Below are 27967 nucleotides of genomic sequence, written 5' to 3' on the forward strand. Positions count from 1 at the left end.
AGAGAGGTTACCCATTTCCCCCCCTAGAAGATAAGCTTGAGAGACAATTGAGATTTTCTAACAGAGTCCTCCCACCCTCTTTTGTGACCGAAGCAGTGAAGCATAAGACCTCCAACTGGCTGAGGTGCCTCAGTAGCAGCCCGGGCGCGAAAGGGAACCCAGACTTGGCCCGGGCTGGTGGGAAAGGCGAGTCTGGTTCTAAACACCTGAACCGGATCCCTAGGAGAATTGATGTCGAGTCCCCCAGGAAACCCATAATCTTCTCTGGGCGATCTCAGGTGCAGGGGATTTTTTGTTCATCTACATCCAGAGGCACCCATCCCTCCCAACTCAAGGCATCTTTTCTTCCACAAGTTGTAACCCCCAAATGAGGCCACCTCGCCCCTTTCCCTCCGCCACCTAGAGTCAGGATCAGGTATGGACACCGACCTTCCAGTCCCCCTGTCTCCGGCCTTTCTCAAAGTAACCAGGGTACGTGCTCAAGTCTGCCCCAGGATATGCGCCCCCAACTTGCCCCGCAGCGTAAGCCCCAGGCCCCCGGGGCGCTGGGCCACCCGAGCCGCCCGGGCTGCCCTCTGCGCGGTTCCAACAGCTGGCCCCGCCCCCGCCCCGCCCCCGCCCCGCTCCCTGCGCCCCGCCCCGGGCCCGCCGCGCTCGGCCCCGCTCGCCCCTCCGCTGCGTACGACCGCCCAGTCGCTGGGCGGCTCCCGCGGCTCCCGGGGCTCCAGCAGCAGCCCCTCCTGTCTCCATGGCGACACGGCGTCCCAGGCTCGCAGCTCGGAACCCAGCGCGAGTGGCGAGCGGGGCTGGACCTCCTGGTCCGCCCTTCGCGGGATCTCCACGTCAGGGCCAGCGGGTAAGCAGCGCTGTGGTGACTGCGAGTAACTTCCCGGTGCCCCCGCTAGTGGCGGGACCCAGCCCGCACCTTGGACGGCGCCTAACCCTGAAAACTTCTCTACCACTCCAGGTTGGGGCTCTAGAGCCCCACGGCTGCCGAGGCACCGCCCGAGAAGGTAGGATGTTTGGCTGAGAGGAGGGGAGGTCTGCGTGGGTATGCGTATCTCACCCTGCAGCCAAACTGAAAACTGTCACCTTCATCCCAGGGCCTCCAGCTCCGCCCCAGTTCTCCCAGTTGCCCGCGATTCTTTTAATTATTTTTGCAAACAACTTAATGGTTTATAGGGACGAGCATCCTCTGGCTTGTTCTCTACTGAGAACTTGTTTGGCCATAGCAATGTGAACTTTGGACCTTCTTGATTGCCCAAGAGAAGGGTTTGCACCACAGAGCGCTTCTAAATCCAATCTGGATGACTTGGAATGTCCAAAAAAATCAAGATTTTGACTTTTGACTCCTTGAACTACTCTGCACCTCACCCCAATAGCATTTAAACAGTATCTAGCACAGTGACACCGGTAGCATAGATGGGGCTGTTTGTTCTTACCCCAAGAAAATTGTGGTTTTTTTTTAAGGAGATCTGAAAAAAGATACTTAAAATATTTTATTTAATTCTCCTAAAAACCGAAGTCAATGATTCCTGAATACACACACACACACACACACACACACACACACACACACACACACACACACACAGGTTTTTATTTTTGTTTTACTAATCTCCAGGAAACAACCTCAGCAGAAATGATCTTTAACGGTTGAGTTTCCAGAGCTAAATCCCAACACTTTCCTAGGGATTCCCACTGCACCCACTCCGGAATTTCAGTCTCTCTCATGCCTGCCCTGCACTGAAGCTGCCTGCATACCTTAGCTGTGCTCCCTGCTTCCATGTCCAAGTAGCCTGGGGTTTCGTAGAGCTGGTTTCATTTCCCAGTTTCAGGACTGCCCTTCAAGGCCAAGCAATACATAGTGAAAGTGATAGGAGTTATTGAGGTGATTTCCTTCTAGGGGCCGTTAGGTTCTGTTGTTATGTGTGTTTATTTGTACAGGAGCCATGGGGGGGGGCAAGTGATCACTTTTTATCCTCATCTTCTGCTTCAGTGAGCTGAATTACAGAGAGGTTAAGGAATTGACTCAAAATTACAAGATCTGTTGAGATTTGAACATAGGCTGCCTCCAGGAAGCTGCTGTCCCGCCAAGGAGGAAATGCCGAGTTTATAAGTACTTCTGGGTATAAGTGATGGATGATCATCTTACATGCGTTTGACACTGTACAGTAGAGTGTGCCTGCGTTGTGTTAATCTCCCCCCACTAACGGCCTCTTCTCTTCATCCATTCTCTGCCAAGCAGAGCACAAGGTTGTTTATAAAAACATAAAATAAAAGAGGAAGATAGTTGCATAAATACAACAAAGGGAAAAATGTTATGTCTTCCATTATTACAAGAGAAACCAAAAAATAAGAATATCTGGGAATTTGAATCTTCAGTGTTAGCAACTCTTTTGATAAATTCCTGTTTGGACTTTGCAGTCCACATGCGACCTGAGTGGCCCCAGTGGCCGCTGTCTAGTGACCTGTGCCTAGAGGTGTGTGTATGGGAGATATCTTCCATCTGTTTGGGGTACCAAGTCTTTAGCTTCTCTTGTACCAGGTGGATGATGGAATCCAGCACAATTCTGTTGATAGACGTAGGCAGTGACTCACCATGGTCTCTGGGCTGTTGGCTACACCTTCTCTGAATTCATATCTGGTCTTCTTGCCTCTGTTCTCTTTCACATTTACCCTCCACCAAATCTCCGGGGTCAATTTAATCTTCAGGTCTTCTTTAGAGCCTTGAATTTGGTTTACATTGCCCATTACTAACAGCCCTAACTCCTTAGCATGTGGCAGTTAATGGCTTTTATTCTTTGTCCCCAAATACAGTTCTAGCTTCAGCAGACATTCTCTGACACTGAACTGGACAGTTCATCTATTGTTACCTGGATGTGGCCCCAACTTTGCTAAATGTCACCTTTACAGTGGCATCCTATGGTGAAAGATCCATCTTACGATGTTACAAGCTTGTGGTTGGGATTCTTTCAATTTATTCCATGTTCGTGTGTGGACTTAATGCTTCTCACCCAGCACGCCCAGAGGCTATGTTAATTCTGCTATCAAAGCTCTTACGACAGTGCCAGATTTGAAAGCAAAAAGTAGGAGCCGTAGTCAAGGTTTCTTTGTGTTTCAAACAACAACAAAACCCCCACAACTCAGACTTATTTTAGGACAATGAGAAGGCTGGGCGGTGGTGGCGCACGCCTTTAATCCCAGCACTCAGGAAGCAGAGCCAAGCAGATGTCTGTGAGTTTGAGGCCAGCCTAGTCTACAGAGTGAGATCCAGGACAGGCACCAAAGCTACACAGAGAAATCCTGTCTCAAAAAACAGAGACCAAAACAAAACAAAATGAGAAATTAACTGGTAATTTCCCCATGGTAGGGACAAAGATTGAGTGGAAAGAGGGACTCAGACATCATTGAAGGTGTATGTGTGTGCCACTTACACATGTTCATTCTGTCTCCCCCTCTCCTCTCCCTTTCTCCTCCTCTCTCCTTTATGTTCCCTCTCTTCTCCCTCTCCTCTGTCCTCTCCTCTCTTACTCCTCACTTCTCACCCGGGAGTTCTAGACACACATTTTCCCGACCTTATGACCGTCCTAGTTGGAAAACCTCAGGGAAATTTTATGTTGAGCTAAGCTTGGATCACAGACACACCACTTAGGTCTGTCACTGTTGGCTTATGAATTATCACGGTAGGTGTCATAGTTAGGGTCACTATCGCTGTGATGAAAAAAAAAAAAAAAACACGACCAAAGCAACTTGAGGCGGGGAGGGGGGGGTTATTTGGCTTACCCTTCCTCATCTTAGTCCATTGTGGAGGTAAGTCAGAGCAGGAACTCCAAACAGAACAGGAACCTGGAGGCAGGAGCTGATACAGAGGCCATGGAGGGTGCTGTTTGCTGGCTTGCTCAGTCTGCTTTCTTATAGCACCCAGGTCCGTCAACCCAGGGGTGGCACCAACCACAATGGACTGGGCCCTCCCCCATCCATCATCAATTAAGAAAATGCCCTACAGGCTTGCCTGAAGCCTGATCTTACAGAAGCATTTTCTCAATTGAGGCTGCCTCCTCTTAGATGACTTTAGCTTGTGTCAAGTTGACAGGAAACTACCCAGCATAGTGGGTGTGCTTGGAACAGTACCTCTACCTTTGTTGTCAAGCAGCTAGATCTGGGGACAGACACTGTGTAGTAGTGCATTGTTTATGGATTCTAGTAGAAAATACAGTTATGAAAGGAATGCAAAATACAGAGACTAAGTCCCGCGTCTGGATTGCTGGCACTGGGGGGGGGTGCTTTCGGGACCACTCAGTTAATGGTCTTCCTCCTCCTCAGTCTTTCCACTTCCGCCTCCACCACATGCAGACTCTTCTTGGCATCACCTCTTGTCCATGTGTTAAAAAGAGTTTTTGATTGGATCCTGGTAGTCACGATGACCTCAGTTTGGACAGTATAGAAAGTTACATAGTAGCCCCTCAGGAGCCTCGGCTACAGCGCTCTGAAGCCTGGACCGGAAGGGAGATGCTGTGTCTGCCTTGAGATGCTGAGCATCTTCAAAGCAGAAAAATCCATCCCGGTGTCTCCGCAGCTTAGCACAGACTAGCGTGCTGTGTAGCAGGTGCTCACTCACGGAAGGTTTGCTTTTCTGTTTTTGGTGCTGAGGGTGAGACTCAACAGCTCACACATGCTAACTACACAGTACGCTCTTCCCCTAAACTACACCCCCAGCCCAGATTTCTGTCTTAAATAGATGTTGAATAGTACATGGGAATTGCAGGCTGTTATAATTATTCCCATTGCCAAAGGGACTGTTGACAGACATGAATAGAGTCAACCCACAGTCCAAAACCCAGAGATTCCCTGGGGCTTCACTTTAGTTTCACCCATGTTAAACATTACAGCTTTCTCCATAGGCCAGCGATCTTCGTTGACATGTATCAGTACTTTAGGGCTGAGGTGGCTTTGTAAGGTAGTTGTCTTCAAAGCTAGTCTGTTTGTCTCGGTCACAGTTTCTTTTTCCTTTTTTTTTTTTTGTTTTTCGAGACAGGTTTTCTGTGTAGTTTGCGCTTTTCTGAACTATTGGTAGTGCTGCCTCGACCACAGAGATCACTGGTCTGCTGTGTGGATTGCGTGCGCCAGCGTTCATCAGTTTTTTTTTGCTCCCCCGAACAATCATAGCCCAAAGGACATGTGCCCAGCTTTTCTTCTGGAATAAGCATGAAGGTTTTGTAACTGTTTTTACTGTGTACCAGGCTCTGTGCTAAGCCCCTCATATAGTTGACCTGGACTTTATCTTTACGATGATCCAGAGAAGTCAGCCCCATAACAATCCCCATTTTCAGGTGGAGAGCTGAAGCTTAAGGGAATTAAGTCACTCTCCAAACTCCCTGAGTAGTGGGAGCCTGGCTCCTGAGTGTCACTGACTCCTAAGGAATAACTGTTAGGATTAGAGAAGGCAAGTGGGCACATCCTGGGGATCGGTACAGCTGGACTGAGAGGAGTCTGGGCCTCCATCTGTCTGAGCTCCGTCTGTCCTGATTTTCCTTTCACCACTGAAATGGGAAGAGAATGGCATGCCTGCTTGTGCATCCAAGTAAGGATTGCAGCCTGTGCAGCTCTGAAGCTGGAGCTGCGGAGGGAGGCTCTGACTGCAAAGGTCGTGCTCCGCCTATCTTACCGGTGTGTCCACAGGACGATAGCAATCTGGAGAGCCTATTTAGTGCATCACTGTGCGGTCTCCTCCTAGAGAAGAGAATCAGAGGAAACTCTTTCGTTTATCATATTTGGTTTCTCACAACTGGCTTTCTGGTACACTGGAGCCCTCTATCAACTCTGCAACAGAGAATGGAGTTAACAACGTATTTAATGCCTGGCTTGGTCAAGGATCCCAGAATGCAGAGCGGGGGGTGGAAGGGTAAACATTTCTGCTTTGCTCAAGAATGAGAGTCTGAGATGGAAAAGCAGGCAATCCCAACTAATGACCCTGTGCTTTGTTGTCCACAGTCTTGGGCCTGATTTTTGTATTCCAGAAATCCCCAGGTATGGAATAATAACCATTTTAGAAGTTTGGATTGAGGGCTAGGTATGGTGTCACATATCTGTAATCCCAGCACTTGGGAGGCAGGTAGATCTCTGTGAGTTCAAAACCAGCTTGGTCTATGGAGTGAGAAACCAACAAAAAGTCTGCCTTGGGATGTGGAGCCAAGTGGGGGAACAAGTGGATTGCTAACATATGCTGTAATTAAGTGTGACCTTTTCCATAAGTTAAAAAAATACAATTAAATGAAATTTATCCAGGTATTTAAAGGGCTCCATCGTGGGGAAAATCAATCCTATAACTAGGTAACCTAGAAGGCAACAAAAATACTCAGAGAAAACATTCAACTTCTAAGAAGTAGTAAATGCATGTGGAGATTTCTGAGATACAAATTAAAATATATCATTGGATAAAATAAAAGATTAATTATACTTTTATATATTTAAATGATACATGTTGATATATTTGAATAATACTTAATATTTTAAAAACTTATATATTTAAATAATTAGTAAAATGCCATATCCTGAATACGGAGGCCTTCCACCCGCCTCTGACTGACATCTATTCTAAAGATATCCTTCATGGCGCCTGCAGACTGGACAGTGGCAGTGCTTGACTTATTCATCATGTTTTAGTTTGTTGAAGTTGGAGAGAAGAGTCAATGCAAGCTGAAATGAAGTTATGATTTCCAGGGTCCTCAGCTCAGTGGAAAGGGTGTCCTAGCCTGCTGTTGACTGTATTTTTAGTCTAGACCTAGAATCCAAGATAATGAACCAAAAAGGGAACAGAACTAGGGGATCGTTCAACACATCACCACTGTCCCGTGCAGAATCATTTCTGCAGCTCTGTTTACATGAACTCCAAGGGGAGATAAGAAAGTTTGTTTCTCTAGACCAGTGGTTCTCAACCTTCCTAATGCTGTGACCCTTTAATACAGTCCCTCATATTGTGGTGACCCCTAACGATAAACTTACTTTTGTTGCTACTTCATAACTGTAATTTTGCTACTGTTATGAATTGTAATGTAAATACCTGTGTTTTCTGATGGCCTTAGGAGGTCACTGTGAAAGGGTCATTCGATCTCCACAGGAGTTTCAACCCATAGGTTGAGAACTGCTGCCCTAGACTTTTTAACTTCATTTCTTAGTCCAGATGGATCCATGTTTAACAGCCTACTCACAGTTCTGTGTTTTATTTCACTTGTCTTATCATTTATATAAGTATTTAGAAATTTACAAAGTAAATGTCTGGTTTCTTTGTTTTGCAGGAACTACCTAGACAAGAAAGATGCTGTAAAGGTAAAGGATGCAGGGCTGGGATGTAGCTCGGTTGGTATAGTGCTTGCTTAGCACGCAAACAGGAAACCCCGCTTTCAGCCCCGCAGCCTCCAGAAACTGGGCATGGTGGCACAAGCCTGTCATCCTTGCCCTTGGCATTTCTGGTTGTGTAGCTACCCTCTGAATGGCTGAGCCATTTCCCCACCCCAGTCCTAACACTTGGGAAGTGAAAGCAAATGATCAGAAAGAAGTTCAGGGTCATCCATGGTTACGTAGTAAGTAAGCTCAAGGCCAGTCATCGATGCATAAATATGCCTTGTCTCAAAAAAATAAATAAAATGTATAATGCTGGAGGTTTTGTTCTTGTTGTTTTTTGTTTTGTTTTTAGAATGTTTTGGGTCAGCTTTACCATCAGTTTATAAAGTTTAAAAATGATTGGCTTTAGTATGTATTACACAATAGAAATATTTACATAAAGGCTCTTAATATTTTTTCCCAAATACTTCAAACTAAAATAATAATGATAATTCTAGCTTTTCTTCCTGCTTCTATTTTAGGCACCAAAAAGCAGACAAAATGGCACATTGCTAGTGTTTGATCCAAAGGGTAAATGATTTATTTCTTAGACCGTGTTTGCCCATGACCTTGTTCTGAATATTAGTTAAGAAGAATATTGGAATGGTTGGATATGATTGTATGGGTCAACGGTAATTCCTGTGTTGTCTGTCTTTCAACAAAAAACCTTAACTGCTTCTCAATTAAAATGTTGTGTTAGGGATAGCACTGTTGAAAAAAATACTAAATATTTTTTTTTCTCTTTCAGAAAAAGTGATGATTGACCCAAGCAAACCAATGTCACAGTAAGAAAATGTCCTTGGCCTTCCCTTTTAAGTAATTAGAAGTAGATAATGCAAACCATTGGTCACCTAATTAAACTTGCAAAGGTGGACGTGCATGGATGAACTTCAGTTGTTACTTGAGTAGAGAGAGATTTAAAATGAAAACTGAACTGTGAAAAAAGGGAAATGCAGGTGATACTCACTTCCGCCTAATGCTTTAATGGAGTGTTTTCTGTCCACGCTGTCTTTTGTTTGTTTAATTTCCACTCTTCTTTCCTGTCCCTTTGATGCGGCTTCCTTCTTTAGAACATCTCTGTAAGTGAATACTCACTTTAAAGTTAGTGTTCTCAGCTCATTTAGCATGCATTGTTATCCTGCATAAAGAAAAAAAAAATCACCTTGAATAGTTCAGAAACTGGCGTTTGAACCTCACAGCGTAGACCAATCAAATGGCTGACTGTGAGGTGCTAGCTCCATTCACAGCATCCAGTGCTTGATTAAAGTCCTTCATGGCACAATCATTTCCTACCTTCTGGAGGAAAAAATTTATTCTATGAAAAACTACACTTGGAATATTGACCTTAAAACAAATTCCTAGGGCTGGAGAGATGACTCAGCGGTTAAGAACCTCTTCTAGAGGGCCCAGGTTTGATACCCAGCCCCCACATGGTGCCTTTTGGGGCACTGCACACATATGATAAACAGACTCTTGGAGATAAAGCACCCACACACATAACATACAATGAAGAAAAGAGGGGTGACGGTGCCAGGCCTGACCCACCTCAGTTCCGTTCCCAAGAAACAACTCCCAGGAATTCACGTGTCTCAGCGCTTCTCAACCTTCCTAGTGCTGCGACCCCGTAATACAGCTCCTCATGTTGTGGGGACCCCCCAACTGTAAAGTTGCTTTCGTTGCTACTTTATAACTGTAATTTTGCTGCTGTTGTGAATCATAATGTAAATTTCTGATATGCAGATGGTCTTAGTAGACCTCTGTGATAGGGTTTGACCCCCTAGGGGTCTCAACCCACAGGTTGAGGACCGCTGATATATAGATATATAAATATATAGATATATAGATATATTGTCTATCATGCCTGAGGTCCTGGTTCATTTTCAATACTATTGGCTGAGAAAAATTCTACTCTATGCAACATATATTTTAATTTCCATACTGCAATAGCTAAAATATTCATCTTCAACTTCATTGCAAACTTTATACATCATATAAATATAATACTTGAAAAAAAAACTTAAGCTGGACATGGTGGTACATGGCTTTAATCCTGGCACTAGGGAAGCAGAGGCAGGTGGATCTCTGAGTTCAAAGCCAGCCTGGTCTACAGAACAAGTTCTAGGACAGCCAAAGGCTATACAGAGAAACTCTTGTCTCAAAAACAAAAACAAGGGGTTGGGGATTTAGCTCAGTGGTAGAGCGCTTGCCTAGCAAGCGCGAGGCCCTGGGTTCGGTCCTCAGCTCTGTTAAAAAAAAACAAAAAAAAAAAAAAAAAACCAAAAAACAAGGTAACTGGCACACACAACCCGGACTGGAGAGATGGCTCAGAGGTTAAGAGTACTGACTGCTCTTCCTGAGGTCCTGAGTTCAATTCCCAGCAACCACATGGTGGCTCACAGCCATCTGTAATGAGATCTGGTGCCCTCTTCTGGCCTGCAGTCATACATCTGCATACATAATAAATAAATAAATCTTAAAAAAAAAAAAAAAAAAAAGCAAAAAACCAATCAAAAAAACCCCCAAACTTGTATCTATGTAAGGAGTGACATGAGCCACGTATATGAAGGGCAGGAGACTGTATTCAACTAGTAGTTGAGTCTCTCCTCTTGTCACTTAGGTCCTGGGGCTTAAACTCAGTTCAGCAGGCTTGGCAGCAAGTGACTTTCCCAGCATGCCACCCCACCACCCTGTGTATTTTGTATCAAAGGGAAAGGATTATGTAACAGAGCAATGTCAGAGGACTTACATTTGTTTTCAATTAAAGTTACAGTCCACCAGGGGAAAAAAATCTATATAAATTATTTCCACCTACACATACACAATTCTGTATACGCTGTTATCACACAGTCGGAAGCATACTGGAAAGCACGAGGTAGGACATTCAGTAGTCATGGGGGCTAACAGGTCATTCGTTGGTGGCAAGAAGAGCTCTGCCACATTGGACAAAGTACTTGACCGAATCAACTTGAGTCTAAAAGGGGTCCTTCTGCATCACAGTTTGCACACACTGTATCACGGCTGAAGGAGGCATGGCGGCAGGAGCGTGAGGTGGCTGGTCACACTTGATGCAGTCAGGGGGCGGTGCTGTGTTAGCTAGCTCCCCCTTTTTATGAAGGCCTGCGATCCAGCCCATGTAAGGGTGCCGCTCATATCCGATAGCTCTTTTTACCTCAGGTAACTCAGTCTACAAACTCCCTCAAAAGTGAGCCCAGAAGACTGTCTCCTAGGTGACCTAGATCCTGTCAAATTGACAATCAGGAGATTGGGTGCCTTAGGGCTGATGTGGCTGTAGATGGCAGTCGGTCCTAACCATCACAGCCAGTGTTCTTAGTGCTGAGCAGGGGTGAGACTCAGCAGAGGCGCTCCACACCCGACCCGACGGAGACTCCGCCCAGGAGATCATTACAGCCTAGACCCAGACAGAAAAGCAGAGGGACAAGTCTCTCAGTCCCCATTGCATTTGACTATAAAACTGCCTTTCGCAAGGACAGCGTGGTCAGGTTCCCCGGTGCTCATTCAGGGACAAGAGCCAAGCTGGTAAATTCAGCCAGTGAGTCTCACAGATGTGTGGTGTGACCACCCCAGGCCCCTTACCAAAGGGGTGAGGGTAAAGAGGGTTAGGGTCTGAAGACAAGTGAAATGGAAGACTGCCGGGATCATAGCTCAGAGAGTTAACTCATGCGAAGTCAGTGAATTCCTCAATGGCGCTTCCCCATCCATTTTCATCCCCTTGTTGGCTCCATCCACTGACTGCGGGCAGGTGGGATTTGGTTAAGTAGAGACCCCACCTGTGCTAGGTTAGAGACAACTCTCTCTCTCTCTTTCCCTTCTGAGTCTTCACCCCGGTCCCAGTACAGGGAAAATGGCTGCAGCAAATCCACACTTCTTTGACCAAAGTTGAGAAACTGTATCCATGAGGTTCTGTTACATAGTAGTGGTCTGCTATACAACCTTTTATAAAATGGATGCTAAGCTGTTTTTTGACCTTTCTGCTTCACTTTTAAGGAAGTGCTGCTTTGGACCAAGACCAAGATTGACAAGCAAGCTCTCTAGTTCCCCAGCACAGATCTCCCTGGGTGTAGCTAATACATTCTCAACAAAGTAAGATTTAAACAATTTTTAGTTTTGACCCATGGTTGATTACTATAACTATTTAAGACAAAATTTAAATTGTAAGTTTTCTGAAAATGCTATAACAATTGGGGGACATCTCCTAAATATGGAGAATAGTCCTTATAAATTAAGGAAAATGCTAAAACTTAGGATATCAACCCTTCATCATAACTACATTCTGCTGGGTTGTCTGACTTCGTAGCTTTCAAAACTACTCTAATATCTTCCATATACAAAGGATGTTAGTATGTACAGTAAAGTTTGAAATCTTTCCTCCTCTGTCACTGTTTTGTAGACAATGAAGCTGTCAACTGTTTTCTTAAGTGGTTAGAGTCCTTATTACCATGAGCTTCATTTTTCTTCTCAAAAGGAAGTCAGTGGGTGTTTTCTGGGGAGGTTGTTTGTCTGTTTGGTTGGTTTTTGGTTGTTTGGTTTTGTTTTGAGACAGGTTCTCACTAGATAGCTCAGGTTATCCCGGAACTCACTATGTACACCAGGCTGTCCTCTAACTCACAGAGACCCGCCTGCCTCTGGGGTTAAAAGCCTGGGCCACCACACCTGACTAAAGCCAGTAGGTTTTCGTTGGAGAAGATTGCGTTTCTGGCCTCTGATTCTTTGACCGTCTACACCGTCAACTCTACAGGAAGTGAGAAGGGAAGGGCTTCCTGCTTTGCTGTTAAAACCGTGGCTGGGTCAGTTCTCAGGGAAGCTTTGGTCATGGGTGGTGTGAGCATGGCTGCTGCTTGCAGCAGTAGCATTCCATGCAGCCACAGGGCAGTGAACTTGTGTGTTTAGGATTCATCAGCGCACATTCAGCTCCTCAAATCCTCACAACTGTGCAGGCTAACTCCCCTCCTCGGGGATATAAGTTAGTGGGTCTGACAGCATCCTACCGCACAGAATCTTAGATGTCTACGGCCTTACATTGATTTCAGTTAAGGCCAGCTTCAGCAATGTCTTTTCTTGGTGGTACATAAAAACAGTGTCTTACAGTAACAGCATCAGCATCTAAGAGTCACCAAAATACTATCATTTAGTGGAGAAAAGGACATGAAAGCCCTTTTCCTAGAGCTGATATGGCCGTATGTCAGTTCTAGTGATCAGTTTTATGGCATCCTCGCAACAACCCTGCCATCCTAGGAAAGGGGGGCGGGTAGCGAGTTCTCACTCTCAAGTTTCTCAGTGGATGCTCTGACACAATTAGAAGACTAAAGGATCAAATGCAGAATACACATAAATGTCTTCCCTTGCCTTCTTCATGTCCAGAGAAGGATGTTTGTTGGTTTGTTTTCACATTTATCTCTTTTTGAAAACGTTTTGAGGTTAGTGTACAAAGTGTGAGGTTTTGTCATGATGTCTCCACACAAGGCATCATTTGTTCTCAGTTATTTCCCTCCCCATGGCCACCACTCACCCCCTGCAGCAGCTTGCTCCCCCTCCCCATGGCCACCGCTCACCCCCTGTGGCTTGTTACCCTTCTCCCCCACCACCACCATCAGCCTCCATTTTTACTTTTCTTTTCCATGTATTTTATTACCTCATTTCCTACTACTTTTGTGATTGCTTTCTTCCCCTTCTAGCTTCATAATCTCTGAACATGTGAATAAACACACACACACACACACACACACACACATTCATGTAATTTTAAACTTGGATTCTGCATCAGAGAGAAAATGTGTAGTATCTGTCTTTCTGGTTCTAGCTTATTTCCCTTAACACAGTGATTTCCAGTACATCCATTTTCCTGCAAATGTTGTGATTTTATTTATTTATTTATTTATTTGTTTGTTTATTTTTGATGAGGCAGGGTTTTTCTGTGTAGCCCTGGCTGTCCTAGAACTTGCTGTGTAGACCAGGCTGGCCTCAAACTCACAGAGATTCACGCACCTCTGCCTCCCAAATGCTGGGATTAAAGGCATCCATGCCACCATACCTGGTTTGATGATGCATAACATTTCATTGTGTATATGCACCATGTATTTTCTTTACATATTCATCCTGTCTTAGGTTTATATTGCTGTGATGAAACACCATGACCAAGGCAACTGAGGAAAGAAAGCATTTAGTTGGGGGCTTGCTTACAGTTTCAGAGGGTGAGCCCATGTCCTTTATGGGGGTGGTATAGCAGCAGGCAGGCCAGAATGGCACTGGAGCTGGAGCTGAGGCTCATAGCTGATCCACGAGTTGCAGGCAAAGAGAGAGCAAGGCTGGGCTTAGCATGGGCTTTAGAAACCTCAAAGTCCATCTTTAGTGGCACACCTCCCCCAACAGGGCCCCACCTCCTAATCCTTCTCAAACAATTCCACTAACTGGGAACCAAACATTCAAACATATGAGTCTATGGGGGCCATTTTTATTCAACCACCACACATCCATTGATGCATATTGGTTCCACTCCCTGGCTATGGTGAATAGTGCAGTAACAAACGTGGATATTGAGTATCTCTGGGGTATGATGGTTTAGAATCATCTGGGTAAACAGCCAAGAACAGGATAGTTAGTCCTAGGTTCCATTCTTGCCTCTTCTAAAGAACGATAACAAGCCGGTCAACCCAGTTGTAAAATCATAACCCCAGGGCTAGCAAGAGGGAGCAGAAGGTAAAAAGGAGCTTAGCACACAGCTTGACTTCATGAGTTTGATCCCCGGGGTGCTCCTGGTGGAAGGAGAGAACCAGCTCCTACAAGTTGTCCTCTGACCTCCACACACATCCCATGATATATGTCCACACACATATCACATGCAGAGACGGGTGTAAAAAGAGAGAGAGGGAGGAAGGAAGAAGGAAGGAAGGAAGGAAGGAGAGAGAGAGAGAGAGAGAGAGAGAGAGAGAGAAAGAAAAAGAAAAAAAAAAGAGAAAGAAGAAAGAGAAAGAGAAAACAGAACCCAAGATAACTGGCTGTTCAGACCAGTCTTTGAAAGGGCAAAGTCACCATGATTTAAGAGGGAAAAATAAAACTTTATCTTTTGGTGTCTTTCTATGCAGAATTTTTTGAAGTTTGAGAAAGAGACACACTGGAAGATTCTTAATCCCTCTGAAAAGGGAGTTGGGTTGTTTTTCCACAAGCATAGGTGTGCTTCTCTGTGAAGGGGTCTATATCCAGAATGTCTTGTGTCCATGTGCTGTTATTGACATGAAATTTAAGATGGAAAACACTAAAAGAGGCTGTTTTGTGACTGTGGGGTTAATAGTAGCACTGGAACCTCACTTAGAGGATAACAAGAGCAGGCGTCTATTTACATTTTTTCAAAAAAGCCATCCAAGGCCAATTTTCCTAAATGGTTTTACATCACCACATCATGGTGAACCAAAAGCATTTTCATAAGTGATTCTCTTACATGCTCTGTGTTGGAAGTCTGAGAGGATTCCATGAATTGTTGCATAATAATAAAAAACACGAAGCAGAAATAGTTTTTCATGAGCAATGAAAACTATACTTTTCCAAAGAGCCAACATTCTATTTAAGTCCATGTTTGGTATATTATATTATGATTTTCTTTGAAATATAGTAGGCACATGTGTTTTATGAACATTTGAACATTGAACTATGACTGACGAGATGTTTCACTGTCTGCTTTAATGGTTAGAAAAGAAGCCTCTTCTAAGAAGATTGAAGATAAAGTCTCTCTAAAAAGTACTGAAAACAAACCACCTTCAAGGAGTGTTGAAAATAAGGATGTCTTAACAAATCGGCAGTCTGACCCGTGGTCATCTTCCTACCTAAAAGAAAGTGCAGGTAACAAATGGCATGTCTTGCTGGGCTGAATAATAGTGCTTTCTCTTTTAGCCCAACTATCCATGGCCTTTTGGACATGAGTTGGCAACATTGTAGTACTAAGGTGGGTCAAAGGAAGCAGTAATGAGTGGTTCAAACTCATATACTGGGATACGTGGTATACAGCCAGATAGGCACCTGTGATATATGTTATATAAGATGATCGTTACAGGACATTTAATCCTAGAATGGGTTAAAACACTATGACAGCTTACCAAGCCAGAGTGCCAAGTACCGGTTTAAAATCTGGATACAGTTGTCAAAGCAGACACTGACCTCTTCTCTTAGGAAGTTCACGTTCTAGAGGGAGATCATCGGCCAGTTCTTAAAAAGTAGGTGTTCATCAGTTGAAGAATAGATACAGAAGGTGTGGCTTACTTACAGAAATAGTTTGGACTTAAAAATTAAACGAAATGATGTCATGTACAATGTGGATGGAACTGGACATCTCAATATAAATGAAACAAGCCAGGAAGAGACAGTGACTAAAACCCTCTCATCGGTGGGACCAGTAGTTTAGACTGGAGAGGGCGTGACCACAAGCTGGGAAGAGAAGGGACAAAGGAGGGCTGAGGAAAACCAGTCAGTACAGCTGAAGATAGGAGTCTAAAGTGTGTTAAACAATGGGATGACTAGAAACGAGGAAAACGTTCTATTTCATAATCTGAGACCTGTGGAGTTCGTTTTGCCAGAAGGAGGCGACACATTTGGTGCATCAGAACATTACAGGATGCTCATGAATACGAATCTTTTTTTTTATTATTTTTTTAGGCAAAGTTTCTCTGTGTAACAGCCCTGGCTGTCCTGGAACTTGCTCTGTTCCCAGGCTGGTTTCAAACTCAGAGATCCGCCTGCCTCTGCCTCCCGAGTGCTGGGATTAAAGTCGTGCGCCACCACCCTCAGCTGAATGCAATTTTTATCAATCACTTGAAAAAAATAAACATTTTAAACAGCAATATGACACACCAATACGAAAGATAAGTTGAGGCTCTAAGAGGGGCCACAGTGAAATTAACGGACCCGGGAAAGAACGCTGTGGACCCAGAGATTAGGAAACCTCTTCACAGTGCTGAGAGTCTGTGAAGTGAGTGAGCCCCCTCCTGTGATGTCGCCCTTTATGACCTCCCTCTGATGACATCAGTATGGTGAGGTGGCGCACAGACCAGGTGTGCTTTGGAGGGGCAGGAGGCTGCCGTTCCGTGGAGACTATGGATAACACAGAAGCAGGTAGATGGGGACCCTCAGAAGAGCTGGCAGCGCGTTTCGGGCCGACGCATTTGACTTAGAGCTGGTTTTCTTTTCTTTTTTTCTGGTCTGTGTGTTCCTGAAAGTGGTCTTTTTCTTTTCTATACAAGTGTTTGTACATCGTTTAGAGTACCTCATGGCCATGATCTCATCAAAGAAGAGACGCCACAAACACAGAATCTTTCGAGAAGGGGCTGGGTCTAACTGGCTCAGTCTGAAACTATGAAATACTATACAAAGCCAAAGGCACACCCCATAGTGCTTCCCATGGGGGGCACACTAGAAGAAACAAAGTATTCTTTTGAATTGCCCTCATAGTACATTTTAATGTATCTTAGGAAAGAATAATAGAACGTAGTTAAGAGTATCAATTCTAGCCAAACTGACTCCCAGACCAAGTGGGGTTGCTATATGACCTTGAATAGGGGTTGTTTCACCTTTTTTACCTGTTTGTTCATTAGTAAATATGAATAGAAACACTACCCAGCTGGAGGGATGGCTTGGAGGGTAAGTGCACTGGCTGCTCTTCCGAAGGACCCAGGTTCAATTCCCAGCACCCACATGGCGGCTCACAACTCTCTATAACTGCAGTTCTAGGGGATCCAACACCCTCATACAGATACAAATGCAGATGAAACACCAGTGAACACAAAATAAAATAAAGAACCATCTCAAAGAATTAAAAGGAAAAAAAAGAGAAACACTACCCATCTCACTGGGAAGTTGACGGCGATAAATGAACTAATGTGTGTTCAGACGGGAGCAGTCATGTTGGGTTTTGTGTGCTGGTTGTTTTAATATATCAGTTTCACAGATGCTAATAGGATCTGGTCCAGTTCAGCATCTAAGCTTTCCACTGTTTCTTAGTTATGTGTGCTCTGTTTAAGGTGAAGCGGGCAAGGAATCGGTCCTTGCAAAGCAGGAGAAAGTTAGTGACTATTGCCTTCAGGACGTTGAGGAGAAGTTGTCAGATTCAACAGATGGCGATGGTGAAGAGGACACCAACGACGAAGATGAGGAAGGCCCCTCTAAAAAGGAGACTCGTGCCCCGCTAGAGTTAATGGCAGAAGTAAGTTTTTGCATCTGTGTTATCACTAAAGAAGCATACAAATACCAAAGTAATTAAACAGGATACTCTGTTATTAGGTAGAGTAAATGAACTAGTATAGATTCATTATTTTTAAATTAGCCTATTTTTTTTTTTTTTTTTTTTTTTTTTTTTTTTTTTTTTTATTTCTTTGAGGCGTCATCTCTCCCTAAACCTGGAGCTTGCATTTTTTGGCTCAGCTGGAAGCCAGCTAACCCCAAAGATCCTCCTTTCTCCATCTCACCCCACCTACATCCAGAGCTAGGGTCACAGGCAGGGACAGAACTCAAGGCTTGTTTCACAAGTGCTTGGATCAGAACACTGGTCCTTATGCCCGTGAAGCAAGCACTCATCACCACTGAGCCTTCCGGCCAGCCCCCAGAGCTTAATTATAAATGCTTCGATGACTATTAAACGTGTATGGTGATTCAAGGAAGAAAACTAAAAGTAACATCGGAACCTGGAAAAATTACACACAATACAAGCTGAGGAAGCTAGTTAAAATTCAAATTAAAAGAAGTAAGTTACTATATCAAGCCCTGGATATTTGAAAAATGCACAGACAAACCAATGCATATCATAATTTAAGCGAAAGCAGAAAATCATGGGCCTGGGGTCGCATCCCTGTGATCCCAGGGATGGTGGAATCTAAGGAAGGTGGGAACAAGGAAAAATAAGAATTCAGTTCTCCTCTGCTACCAGAGTGTGATACCAGCCTGGGCTACCAGAGATCTCATCTCAAAAAAAATAAATAAATAAATAAAGTGTAGTTACAAATGGGAATGAAAATTAAAAACGTTGGGGTTGGAGAGATGGCTCAGCAGTTACAAGCACCTGTTGCTTTTGCCAAAGACCCGAGTTCGGTTCCTACGTGTGTACACCCACCTGGCAGCTCACCACTGCCTGTAACTTCTAGGGGTTCTGATACTTAATTCTGGCTTCTGTGGACACCAAATGCACACATGGTTCACATACATACATGCAGACACTCACACATACACATGAAATAAAAGCAAAATTAAATTAATTTTTAAAGTGAGAATTCTGTTGCATGAGTAGACATGGCGTTTGTTAATATATGAGGAAATGAGAACATAGATTAGTGATCAACAGAAAAGTTTCTCAGAGTTTGTTTACATTAAGAGAAACATTTCATCACACTTTTATTTATTAGTGGGGGTGGGTACGTGTGTTTCACAGTTCACATGTGGAGTCAGTTCTTGCTTTTCACCGTGTGGGTCCTGGGGATCAAACTTAGACCATCAGACTTGGCCACAAGCACCTTTACCAATTGAGCCATATCACCAGCCCAGGAAAACAATGTTTAAAAGCCTTAGGGTAGACATTGGGGAAAATGCTAAAGAACTGCTTCTTAAATTGGTAAATAGTTTTTTTCCCCAAGTCTGGAAGTGAGTGAGAAGTGTCTCCTCGTTTCTCAGGGGACCAGGCTCTTATAGACCAGATACCTGCACTTGTATACGGTTCAAAAGCTTCCTCACACAAAAAAATAATAGGGTGTTTATTTTATTGGAAGCAATATAAAGAACTAACAATACAATATTGTTCTAGTAAAAGTATACTCTAAGTAAAACTTCAAAGAGACTGGTCAGCGATGGCATGTCAGCTCAGTGGCAGAGCATGTTCTCAGTATGCACATGACCTGGGCTGTCAGCTCCATAGCAGAACATGTGCTCAGTATGTACAAGGCCCAGCATGTCAGCTCAATGGTAGAGCATGTGCTTTAGTATGCACAAGACCCTGAATCGACCCCCTGCTCCTAGTTCCCAGCAGATAAAGACTATTTAGTGCCATAGGGGGAAACTGATCACAAATTGTGGGATTTAAGTTTCTGGATAATCTCAATACATATGCACATAAATGCCCATTTGTTTTTAAAATATCTGAAAGGAGTTGTTGGCTGATTGGTTAAAAGCATCTACTGCTCTTGTAGACAGTCTGGGTTTAGTATCCAGCATGCACATGGCTGTTCACATCTATCTGTAATTCCAGTTCTAGAGTGATGCCCTCTTCTGTGCTCCAAGGGCATACATGTGGTACACATATATATACGCAGGCAAAATGTTTGTGCACATAAAATATTTAATATATATATATATATATATGTAAATGTTAAAAGTGATTACATCTCTATATATTAGAAGTGGAAGTATTTTCAATTATGGACAGAATGTATTTATTTAGCTTATAAAATTTTTACTTGGCAAGTATGTACTGTTTTTTAACCAGCAAAAGTGATAAAATGTACAATCAAAATGATGATACCTCCGCAGTGCTGGTAGTACTGAGTTACATAGTTAGTCCACAGTGCTGGTAGTACTGAGTTACATAGTTAGTCCACAGTGCTGGTAAATACTGAGTTACATAGTTAGTCCACAGTGCTGGTAGATACTGAGTTACATAGTTAGTCCACAGTGCTGGTAAATACTGAGTTACATAGTTAGTCCACAGTGCTGGTAGATACTGAGTTACATAGTTAGTCCACAGTGCTGGTAGATACTGAGTTGTGTAGCATTAGTCCACAGTGCTTTTCAGATTTATTGTTTGTGTGTGCTTTCGTATGTTCCTGTGAACCACACACATGTCCTCAGGTCAGAAGAAGACATTAGATCCCCAGGAACTAGAGTTACAGATGGTTATGAACCATGAGAGGGGTGGTAAAAACAGAACCTGGGTCTTCTTGAGATCAACAGGTGCTCTTAACTGCCTAGCCATCTCTCCAGCCCCGACAGTCTGTTTTAAACTAGTGATATGTCATCATAGAAAACTGACCCTGAACCAAAGAAATACGTGAACAATGAGACCAGTGTAATACCAGTTGAATCAGCCTCCTCGTTCTCAGGTTGCTAAGTAACACACAGACCTTGTGGCTAGGCAGAAGGGCTGAACTCTCTCATCAAGCTCCATCACACATCTTCAGATTACAGACTTGGGTGAAGAGATGGCTCAGTGGTTAAGAGCATTTCCTCCTCTTCCGGAGGACCAGGGTTTGGTTCCCAGCACCCACACTAGGTAGCACACAACTGCCTATAACTTCAGCTCTAGGGGATCCAGCGCCCTCTTCTGACCTCTGCAGGCACCTGCACACACAGACGGCATATATTCACACAGACATATACACACGAATAAAAATAACAATATTTAAATATAAAAAGACAGAAGTGTGGTTAGTTGACTGACTACAAACTAACTCATGGAGAAGTGTGTAAACATTAAAAACAGAATAACTACTGGATGGTGGCAGTGACGCACGCCTTTAACCCCAGCAGCACTCGGGAGGCAGAGGCAGCGAGAACTCTGTGAGTTTGAGGACAGCCAGGGCTACACAGAGAACCTGTCTTGAACCCTGCCCCCTCCCCAAAATCAGAATAACTAAGCATTAGTCACTATTTTTAGGAAGTTTATTATAATTGACATTGAAATTCTGTCTTGAAACCACTCATATGAAGAATTTGTTTTCCAGTTCCTGAGAGCAGAAATGGGCCGAGACTACCAGCTGGCAAAGAAGTTATGTCAGATGAGTAAGTACAAAACACTCGCCTACTCCAGCTGTCCCTTTGTTTCTAGAAACAGATGCCATAATACGAAGATGGCTTGACTATCCCAGTCAAGTGAATGCTCTGCTAATGTCTCATGGATCCCTTAGGAAAAATGAGTTCAGTTATCTACGGACTCATTGGGACTCCTAGGGTACGACTTTGTGTACTAAATCAAAGTGGATTAGTAGACTGCTCACTGTCCTGGGAAACAGAATCATCACGACATAGGAGACAGTCAGTCACTTTATGCTGCTGATTTCAGAAGAGTCAGGTGGTATGGGAGTCAACACTAACTGAACATGGGTTTATTCCACAAACGTTCAACCCTGCTTGGGTGCCAGGTGCTGTGTGAGAGCCTGGAAAATCAGCAGGCCGCTGACAGTGATCCCACAGTCAGGTCAGAAAGTAAACTAATAAGTAAATGGTGTGTCGTGAATGGTAGGCATGGAGAAACCAGAGTAAGGAAGAGGGAGGGAAGGTACCAGGTGGTCAGATGTTTCCGTAGGATGGCCTGGAAGGCCTCCCTCGGGGCTTGAGGACAGAACTGAACTGTAGGAAGCCAGCCTGTGAGCATCGAGAGGAATGAGGTACAGAGCAGGATGAAGTACAGCTGTGTGGAGAATGGAGGGGCCTGAAGGTAGCCACCAGAGACCTGGGTGGCTCAGACTAGGCAAAGGCAGCTGCTAGCATCTGAGGCTAGAGTCTTGGCGTGGGCACAGGACTGGGTGGGCGACACAGACCTTTCCTCAGCGGAAGGACCTTGGTTTGCCCTGTGGTAGGTGAAGAACTCTAGAAGCTTTGAATCAGGAGATATCTGGTCTACCTTATCTTTCTATCTGGTGTTCGGTGGTTAGACTTACTCAAAATAGTTGGCGTTTTCTTTGTGTTTAAGCAATGGGCACTTTGCTGAGTTTCTTAGATCTGTACTTGATAGTTTCATCAAGTTCAAAATGTTCTTGGTCATTACCTTTTCACACCACTTCTGTCCAGATTCTTCACTTCCCTTTTCCTGCAGTTACATGCAAAAAACAAAACAAAACAAACTTGTTTGGTGGTACCTGACATCCATCTTATACTCAGCTCAGCTCTGAATTTAACATTTTAATTCTGTGCTTTATTTTAGGCATTTTCTATTGACCTATTTTTTAATTTTCTTATTCTCCTTCCCTCTGTCCAGTCTGCCATTAAAACTATCCAAGGAGTAAGTAAAGGCACACTCCTTCAATCCCAGCACTCGGGAGGCAGAGGCAGGTGGCTCTCAGTGAGTTCGAGGCCAGCCTGGTCTACAAAGTGATTTCCAAGACAGCCAGGGCTGCTACACAGAGAAACCCTATCTTGAAATAACAACAACAACAAAAATATCCAGGGAGTAAATTTCAGAGATTCTATTTTCCAAATTTACAGTGTTTCTTTAATGATTTGGAAAGATCTCCTCTCCTCTCCTCTTCTCTTTGGAACAGAGTCTCTGTATGTAGCCCTGGCTGTACATATATAACTCACTGTATAGATCAGGCTAGCTATGTAGATAAGGCTGGCCCCACCTTTTCTTCTAATATGGCAGTCATGGTTATTTTAAAAAAGAAAATGGCAACTCTATTTCTCACTAATAACAAGACCCAAAATGGTGACTGTGATGGGATGCATAGCCCAGGGATGGGAGGGTCTCGTGACCCTTTTAACACTACATAGTTTACATCAGAGGTAGTGTGCCTTGTCAATCCTTGCAAGCACTTTTGACCTTTTGAGTCTTTCAAGTAAAATGTTTGGTGTCCCACACAGAATTTCCAATCCGAAGGAATCTTCAGAGAGTAGAATGTCCAGTAAGTCCAGTTTTAAGGGGCATGAGAGTCAAACCCAGGGCCATGCCCAGGCTAGCATGTTCTCTACACCCGAGCATGCCTCGCCCCAGCCCTCTAATTTTGTAAGGGAACTGAGGCAGGAGGAGGTAGGCAGCTGCCGTGACCTTCCTCACAGTGACAGTGGCAGAGGAGGGTGGGACCCAGCCTCTTCCTCCAGCATCTTCCTCCTCCCCAGCACGCAGTGTAGACGTGAGTGATTCTGTCTCTCCTCCCAACTCTGGAGATTTCTTAAGGAGCCCAATGAGAGGGGAGTTATTCTTTTCTTTTCTTTCTGTACCCATCAGTCATTTCAGCAAGCCTGGCCGAGGCTTACAGAGTCTCAGCACCAGTATCACACCCACCAGGTAGTTCTGACCCACAGCCTGGCAGTGCATGGCACAGATGTTCGACACTCAGTGAGGTGCTGGTGACCTGCCGTGAACTGTGAACATCCACTTTAGGTCCACGGGGCTGAAAAGGTTTAAACTGATCTGTCTTCGTGGGATGATATCCTCAGAAATTTTTTCTTCCCGGTCCTCTCCCTTTTCCTTCCCTCCCTCCTGCAGTTACGCATTGAACACATGTTCTAGCCCAACATTATGCTGGAAAGAGACCAGGGATCCGGGCCCTGTTTGCTAAGCAATTTGTTGTCCCATCTCGGCTCACCCGCTTACACTGCGCACATTTCTGCCTCCTAGCCTGTAGTACTTGTGTCTAGGTGTAAAAGGGTCTGCTTCCTGTCCCTCTGTCTGTATTCATTTACTCTGACGTTTTCTGGTTTAATTCCTCCACACTGAGAAACAGACACAGAGCCCTCTCCTTCACCACCCCAGACCCTCAAACCAAAGAAAGCCCCGGCTGGATGTTGGAAACCATCCACTAATCCTGGAGCCATTCTTTTAAAATAATAATACTAACGACAATACCAACTAAGACATATTTGTAGTCCTACCATGCTCCAAGCACTGAGCCACTGTTACGAAGTAACCAGTATGGTAGGCAGGAGGAGGAGCCGGAAGTGCAGGGTTGAGTACTGGAACAGGACCCAGAAGCGTTCCTGTAGGGCTTTTTCTTTCCCAGGGGCTCAGATTGGATTCTGTCTCCCTTACAGAGGTCCATCTTAGTAAACAACCTCTAACACAGAATGCTAGGAATTTCCCTCAACTCGTCACAGGCCCTCTTAGTCACTCTCGGAGTGAGGATAGCCAGAACACTAGACTAGGTGTTGCCGGCCAAGCTTTAAAACTCCCCTTCCTTCACTCTCTGGAAACTGGCGGCTGGAGCAGCCAGGCTGAACCACAGGACTAGCTAATCTCGTGTCTGATCCCGCAAGATAATCCCAATTCCACAGGAAATTTTCTCAACTGTTCTGAGGACTGTTAACCTGGTCCACTAAAATGAGTCCATTGTCAAAGACATTTGGAAAACCACAATCTGGATATGTGAATGATTCAGTGAATCCTGTGGTTACCCCTCCATGTAAACTTGACCTCGTCAGCTGTATTTGACTTAGTTTGTCAAGTGGATGTGTAAAGAAGCACATCAGAGAAACTGCTCTACAAAGAGGCTTTGACTCACAGAAATAATTTAGACTTATGATAAGCATATTTCAGTCTAACTTAAAATATAGAAAGGAGTACTTTTACAAGAAAATAATGGTTCCGAAGACACCGAAGTCCTTGAAAGGAACCTTGAGCAGGCACATAGTCCAACTCAGACTGATGGTAAATGTCAGTCACATGTAGTGGAGTCAGAAATAGTCACCGGCATGGTGAATTGAGGCGAGGGCCAAGGGCTCACTTCCTCTGAGCCTATGGAGCTTTGAACCATGCACAGTTAGCTCTCGCACACAGGCAATGAATAGCACGCTTGGTATTTCAGTGCCCCCTGGGGGTCACCAAGATACTGCAAGAGAGTGAACTAGTGTGTGTGTGTGTGTGGAACAAATACAGAGCACTCCTCAAGGCAGGTGGAAAGAAGACGAGGGTGGTCTGCAGGGTTTTGAAAGATAGGGGGACTCCAAAATGAAAGTCTGACCTCTAGGATATTGGTAGCCTATCAACAAGCCCCTGGAAAGCAGGCCAAAGGAAGTAACACAGTTACAGCGAGGATCAGCATTAAGAGAAGATTACAAGAAATAAAAAGGGCCCTGAAGAGGGGAGATGGTTGAAGCAGGCGGTGGCTGGGCTAGAGACTAGGGGCGAAAGTTGTCAGAACAGAGAGAAAGTATGGTTTCCCTACTTGAAACTCTGGCGCTTCTGTCATGGAAGAGTTGGTACATGGAAGAAAGCTCCCCTTTAGGGATAGATGGGACCTTTATGTAGACACCATCATGCAGACGCGGGGTGGATGAGATTGGAAGGGGGTAGCAGACCTCTAGGGGCACCATCTTCTCATCACCCAAGTCTCCGAATTTGGAGACTGTTGTCCTTTGGAGAATTTGATCCTCAGAGTCCATCCATCGCTGGCCTGGAAAAAAGCTGTACTGAGGAGATTGTGTTCTTTCCCTAGGAGGTAGGAAATCCAGGGAGCATCATTTCTCTTATAAAACACCGCATATAAGTGGAGAGTTTTCTTCGTACTCAGATATACCTGGGATGGAATTATGGAAATTCTTGTTTTATTTGCTTTCGCTTGCTCTGATTGACAGCTTCTGTCTGTCTCACTCTAAGGGGCTGTTTGCTCAAACACTGGATATTAATAACACATGTTCTGTTATCTATTTTCAGTCCTAATCTATGAACCAGAAAATCCTGTGGCCAAGGAATTTTTCTCACTTATTGAAGAAATATTGCTAAAGGGTAATTTTAAAATTTGAAATTTGTTTTTTTCTCATAGAACTGTAAACAGTGTTTTTTTTATTATTATTATGATAGATTGTGAAAATACTTCTTCAGGAAATGTTAAGGAATGTCTGAATCAGTGGTTCTCAACCTTCCTGATGCTGCGGCCCTTTAAAACAGTTCCTCATGTTGTTGTGACCCCCAACCATAAAATTATTTCCGTTGCTACTTCATAACTGTAATTTTGTTACTGCTATGAATTGTAATGTAAATATGTGATATGCAGGATATCTGATATGCGACTCCTGTGAAAGGGTGGCCCAACCCGCCAAGGGGTCGAGACCCACAGGTTGAGAACCACTGGTCTAAATGGCTATTTTGAATGGTGTAGTACAATCAGCTTGTCTTCTGTGAGTGAAAAGATGACTGCCCCATTCTCTTCATGGGGTGGAACTGTCCAAACAAAGCCAGCTCCCTTGAACATGGAAAAAGCAGAACATGTAACCATGCCCATATGTTACAGTGTTACGTGAGTCTCAAAATTTCCAGCGATGCCAGGACTCTCTAAATTACCCTAAGTCAAGTTCCTTTATTTTATTTCAGAATTTCTTTAATTTTTTTACAAAGTTTGGTTGGTTGGTTTTTGAGACAGAGTCTCAAGGACAGCCCTGAAATCATGATCCCCTGCCTCCGCTTCTTGAGTTCTGGGATTACACATGTACCATCATGCCTGGCCTTTGAAGGATTTCTTTGCCAATCATAAACGTTATTTTTACAGGCCTGCGTGTTCACTTTGAGCCCACGAACATCCACCTGGTAGTCAACGTTGACTTCCTTGTTCTATTTTGATCCTACACCAAGTTAAGCTCAATGTCTATAGTGTCCTCCAAATACCTGTCTCGTGGTACAGGGAGCTGAGATGTGAGAGTTTTCAGAGAGCGGGACCGTCGGAAGCGCACTTAGCATCTCTTTCCTTCCGTGGCAGAGAAAGCTCAGAAGCGCGAGGAGGACGACGAGGACAGTGAGGAGGACACCAGTAGCGAGAGCGACGCCGCCGAGAGCAGTGAGGATGGGAGCGAGGACAGCTCCGATGAGTGTGAAGACGGGTCCTGAAGGTCGCTGCCGTGCGTGGAGAGTTATTTTCAAGAGTGTATGCCATGCAAATGCAAATATAAAGAAGAGAGCCGCTGCTTAGTGTGACTGTGGTTTCTTCGCTGCGGAGTTCAAGGGATCCGTGTTCTTAGAGTGGGCTCCTGGCTCATGTTTAGGCTTAGGCCAAGGCAAGTCACTTAGAGAGGGAAGTCGGGAGGCCATACAATGTGCGAGGGGCACAGTGAATGCTCTGCATGCTTTATTTACTCTTAAAACCCTAAGTAGTGTGTCACTGTTCCCATTTCACAGAGGGGGAAAGGAAGGCATGGTGAGGGTAGTTTCTCGAGTGTGGGTCACCTATTTATAGGGTCTGCCTCTGCCTCTGTGACATCATGACTCAACAGCTGTGTTTTCAGTGACTGCCACAGGAAGCCTTAAAAAAAAATCATCTCTTTGTGTAGCATGTATCAGTATCTGGAGAGCTCATCCTCTCCTCCCTGGAAGAGAAACAGGACTTCGGTACTTCTCATGGTTGTGTCCCTAGCCACTGGTAAGTAGCTGGAAAATAACAGTGTGTCTGTATACAAATACAATCTCCAGTGAATAAATGAAAGATAAATGTTTGTATTTTTATGCAACACTGGAGAGGCTTTTTACTTACATATTGATCACTGTTATTTTTCTTAGTCTGTGTTTTTGAGGCTTATTTGTGTGTGTGTGTGTGTGTGTGTGTGTGTGTGTGTGTGTGTGTGTAACAAAAAGAGACCATGATTTTGAGAGGGTTCAAGGCAGGTGTGGACCCCATAATCTCATAGGGAGTGGCATTATTAGGAGGTGTGGCTTTGTTGGATGGATAGGGCCTTGTTGGAGGAAGTGTGTCACTGTGGGGGTGGGTTTTGAGGTTTCCTATGCTCAGGATGCTGCTCAGTGTCTCAGTTGGCTTCCTGTTGCCTGCAAGTTTTAGGACTTCCAGCTATTCCTCCAGCACCATGTCTGCCTGCATGCCTCCATGCTCCCATGATGATAATGGACTGAACCTCTGAAACATAAGTGAGCCACCCCAATTAGATGCTTTCCTTTTTAAGAATTTCC

General features: G+C 44.3%; 1 protein-coding gene across 7 annotated transcripts; it reads left to right on the top strand.

Moving 5' to 3' along the window:
• Positions 1 to 26977, top strand: Erich2 (glutamate rich 2). 7 transcript variants are annotated; one of them, XM_028881966.2, is made up of 12 exons: positions 4 to 856; positions 968 to 1013; positions 5995 to 6030; positions 7299 to 7329; positions 7866 to 7914; positions 8132 to 8168; positions 11389 to 11484; positions 15086 to 15234; positions 17406 to 17587; positions 21087 to 21144; positions 25730 to 25801; positions 26769 to 26977. In XM_028881966.2, exons 1-12 carry the CDS (start codon positions 418 to 420, stop codon positions 26894 to 26896), a joined length of 1323 nt encoding a protein of 440 aa, XP_028737799.1. In that variant the 5' UTR covers positions 4 to 417; the 3' UTR covers positions 26897 to 26977. The 7 variants fall into 7 exon arrangements, with proteins under 7 accessions (XP_037060756.1, XP_028737799.1, XP_028737797.1 ...); XM_037204861.1 differs by lacking the exon at positions 11389 to 11484 and having other exon boundaries at positions 1 to 856; XM_028881964.2 differs by lacking the exon at positions 7866 to 7914 and having other exon boundaries at positions 16 to 415.
• The last annotated feature ends 990 nt before the right edge of the window (positions 26978 to 27967 follow it).

The sequence above is a fragment of the Peromyscus leucopus genome, chromosome 4 (genome assembly GCF_004664715.2).
Source record: "Peromyscus leucopus breed LL Stock chromosome 4, UCI_PerLeu_2.1, whole genome shotgun sequence".
NCBI lineage: Eukaryota > Metazoa > Chordata > Mammalia > Rodentia > Cricetidae > Peromyscus > Peromyscus leucopus.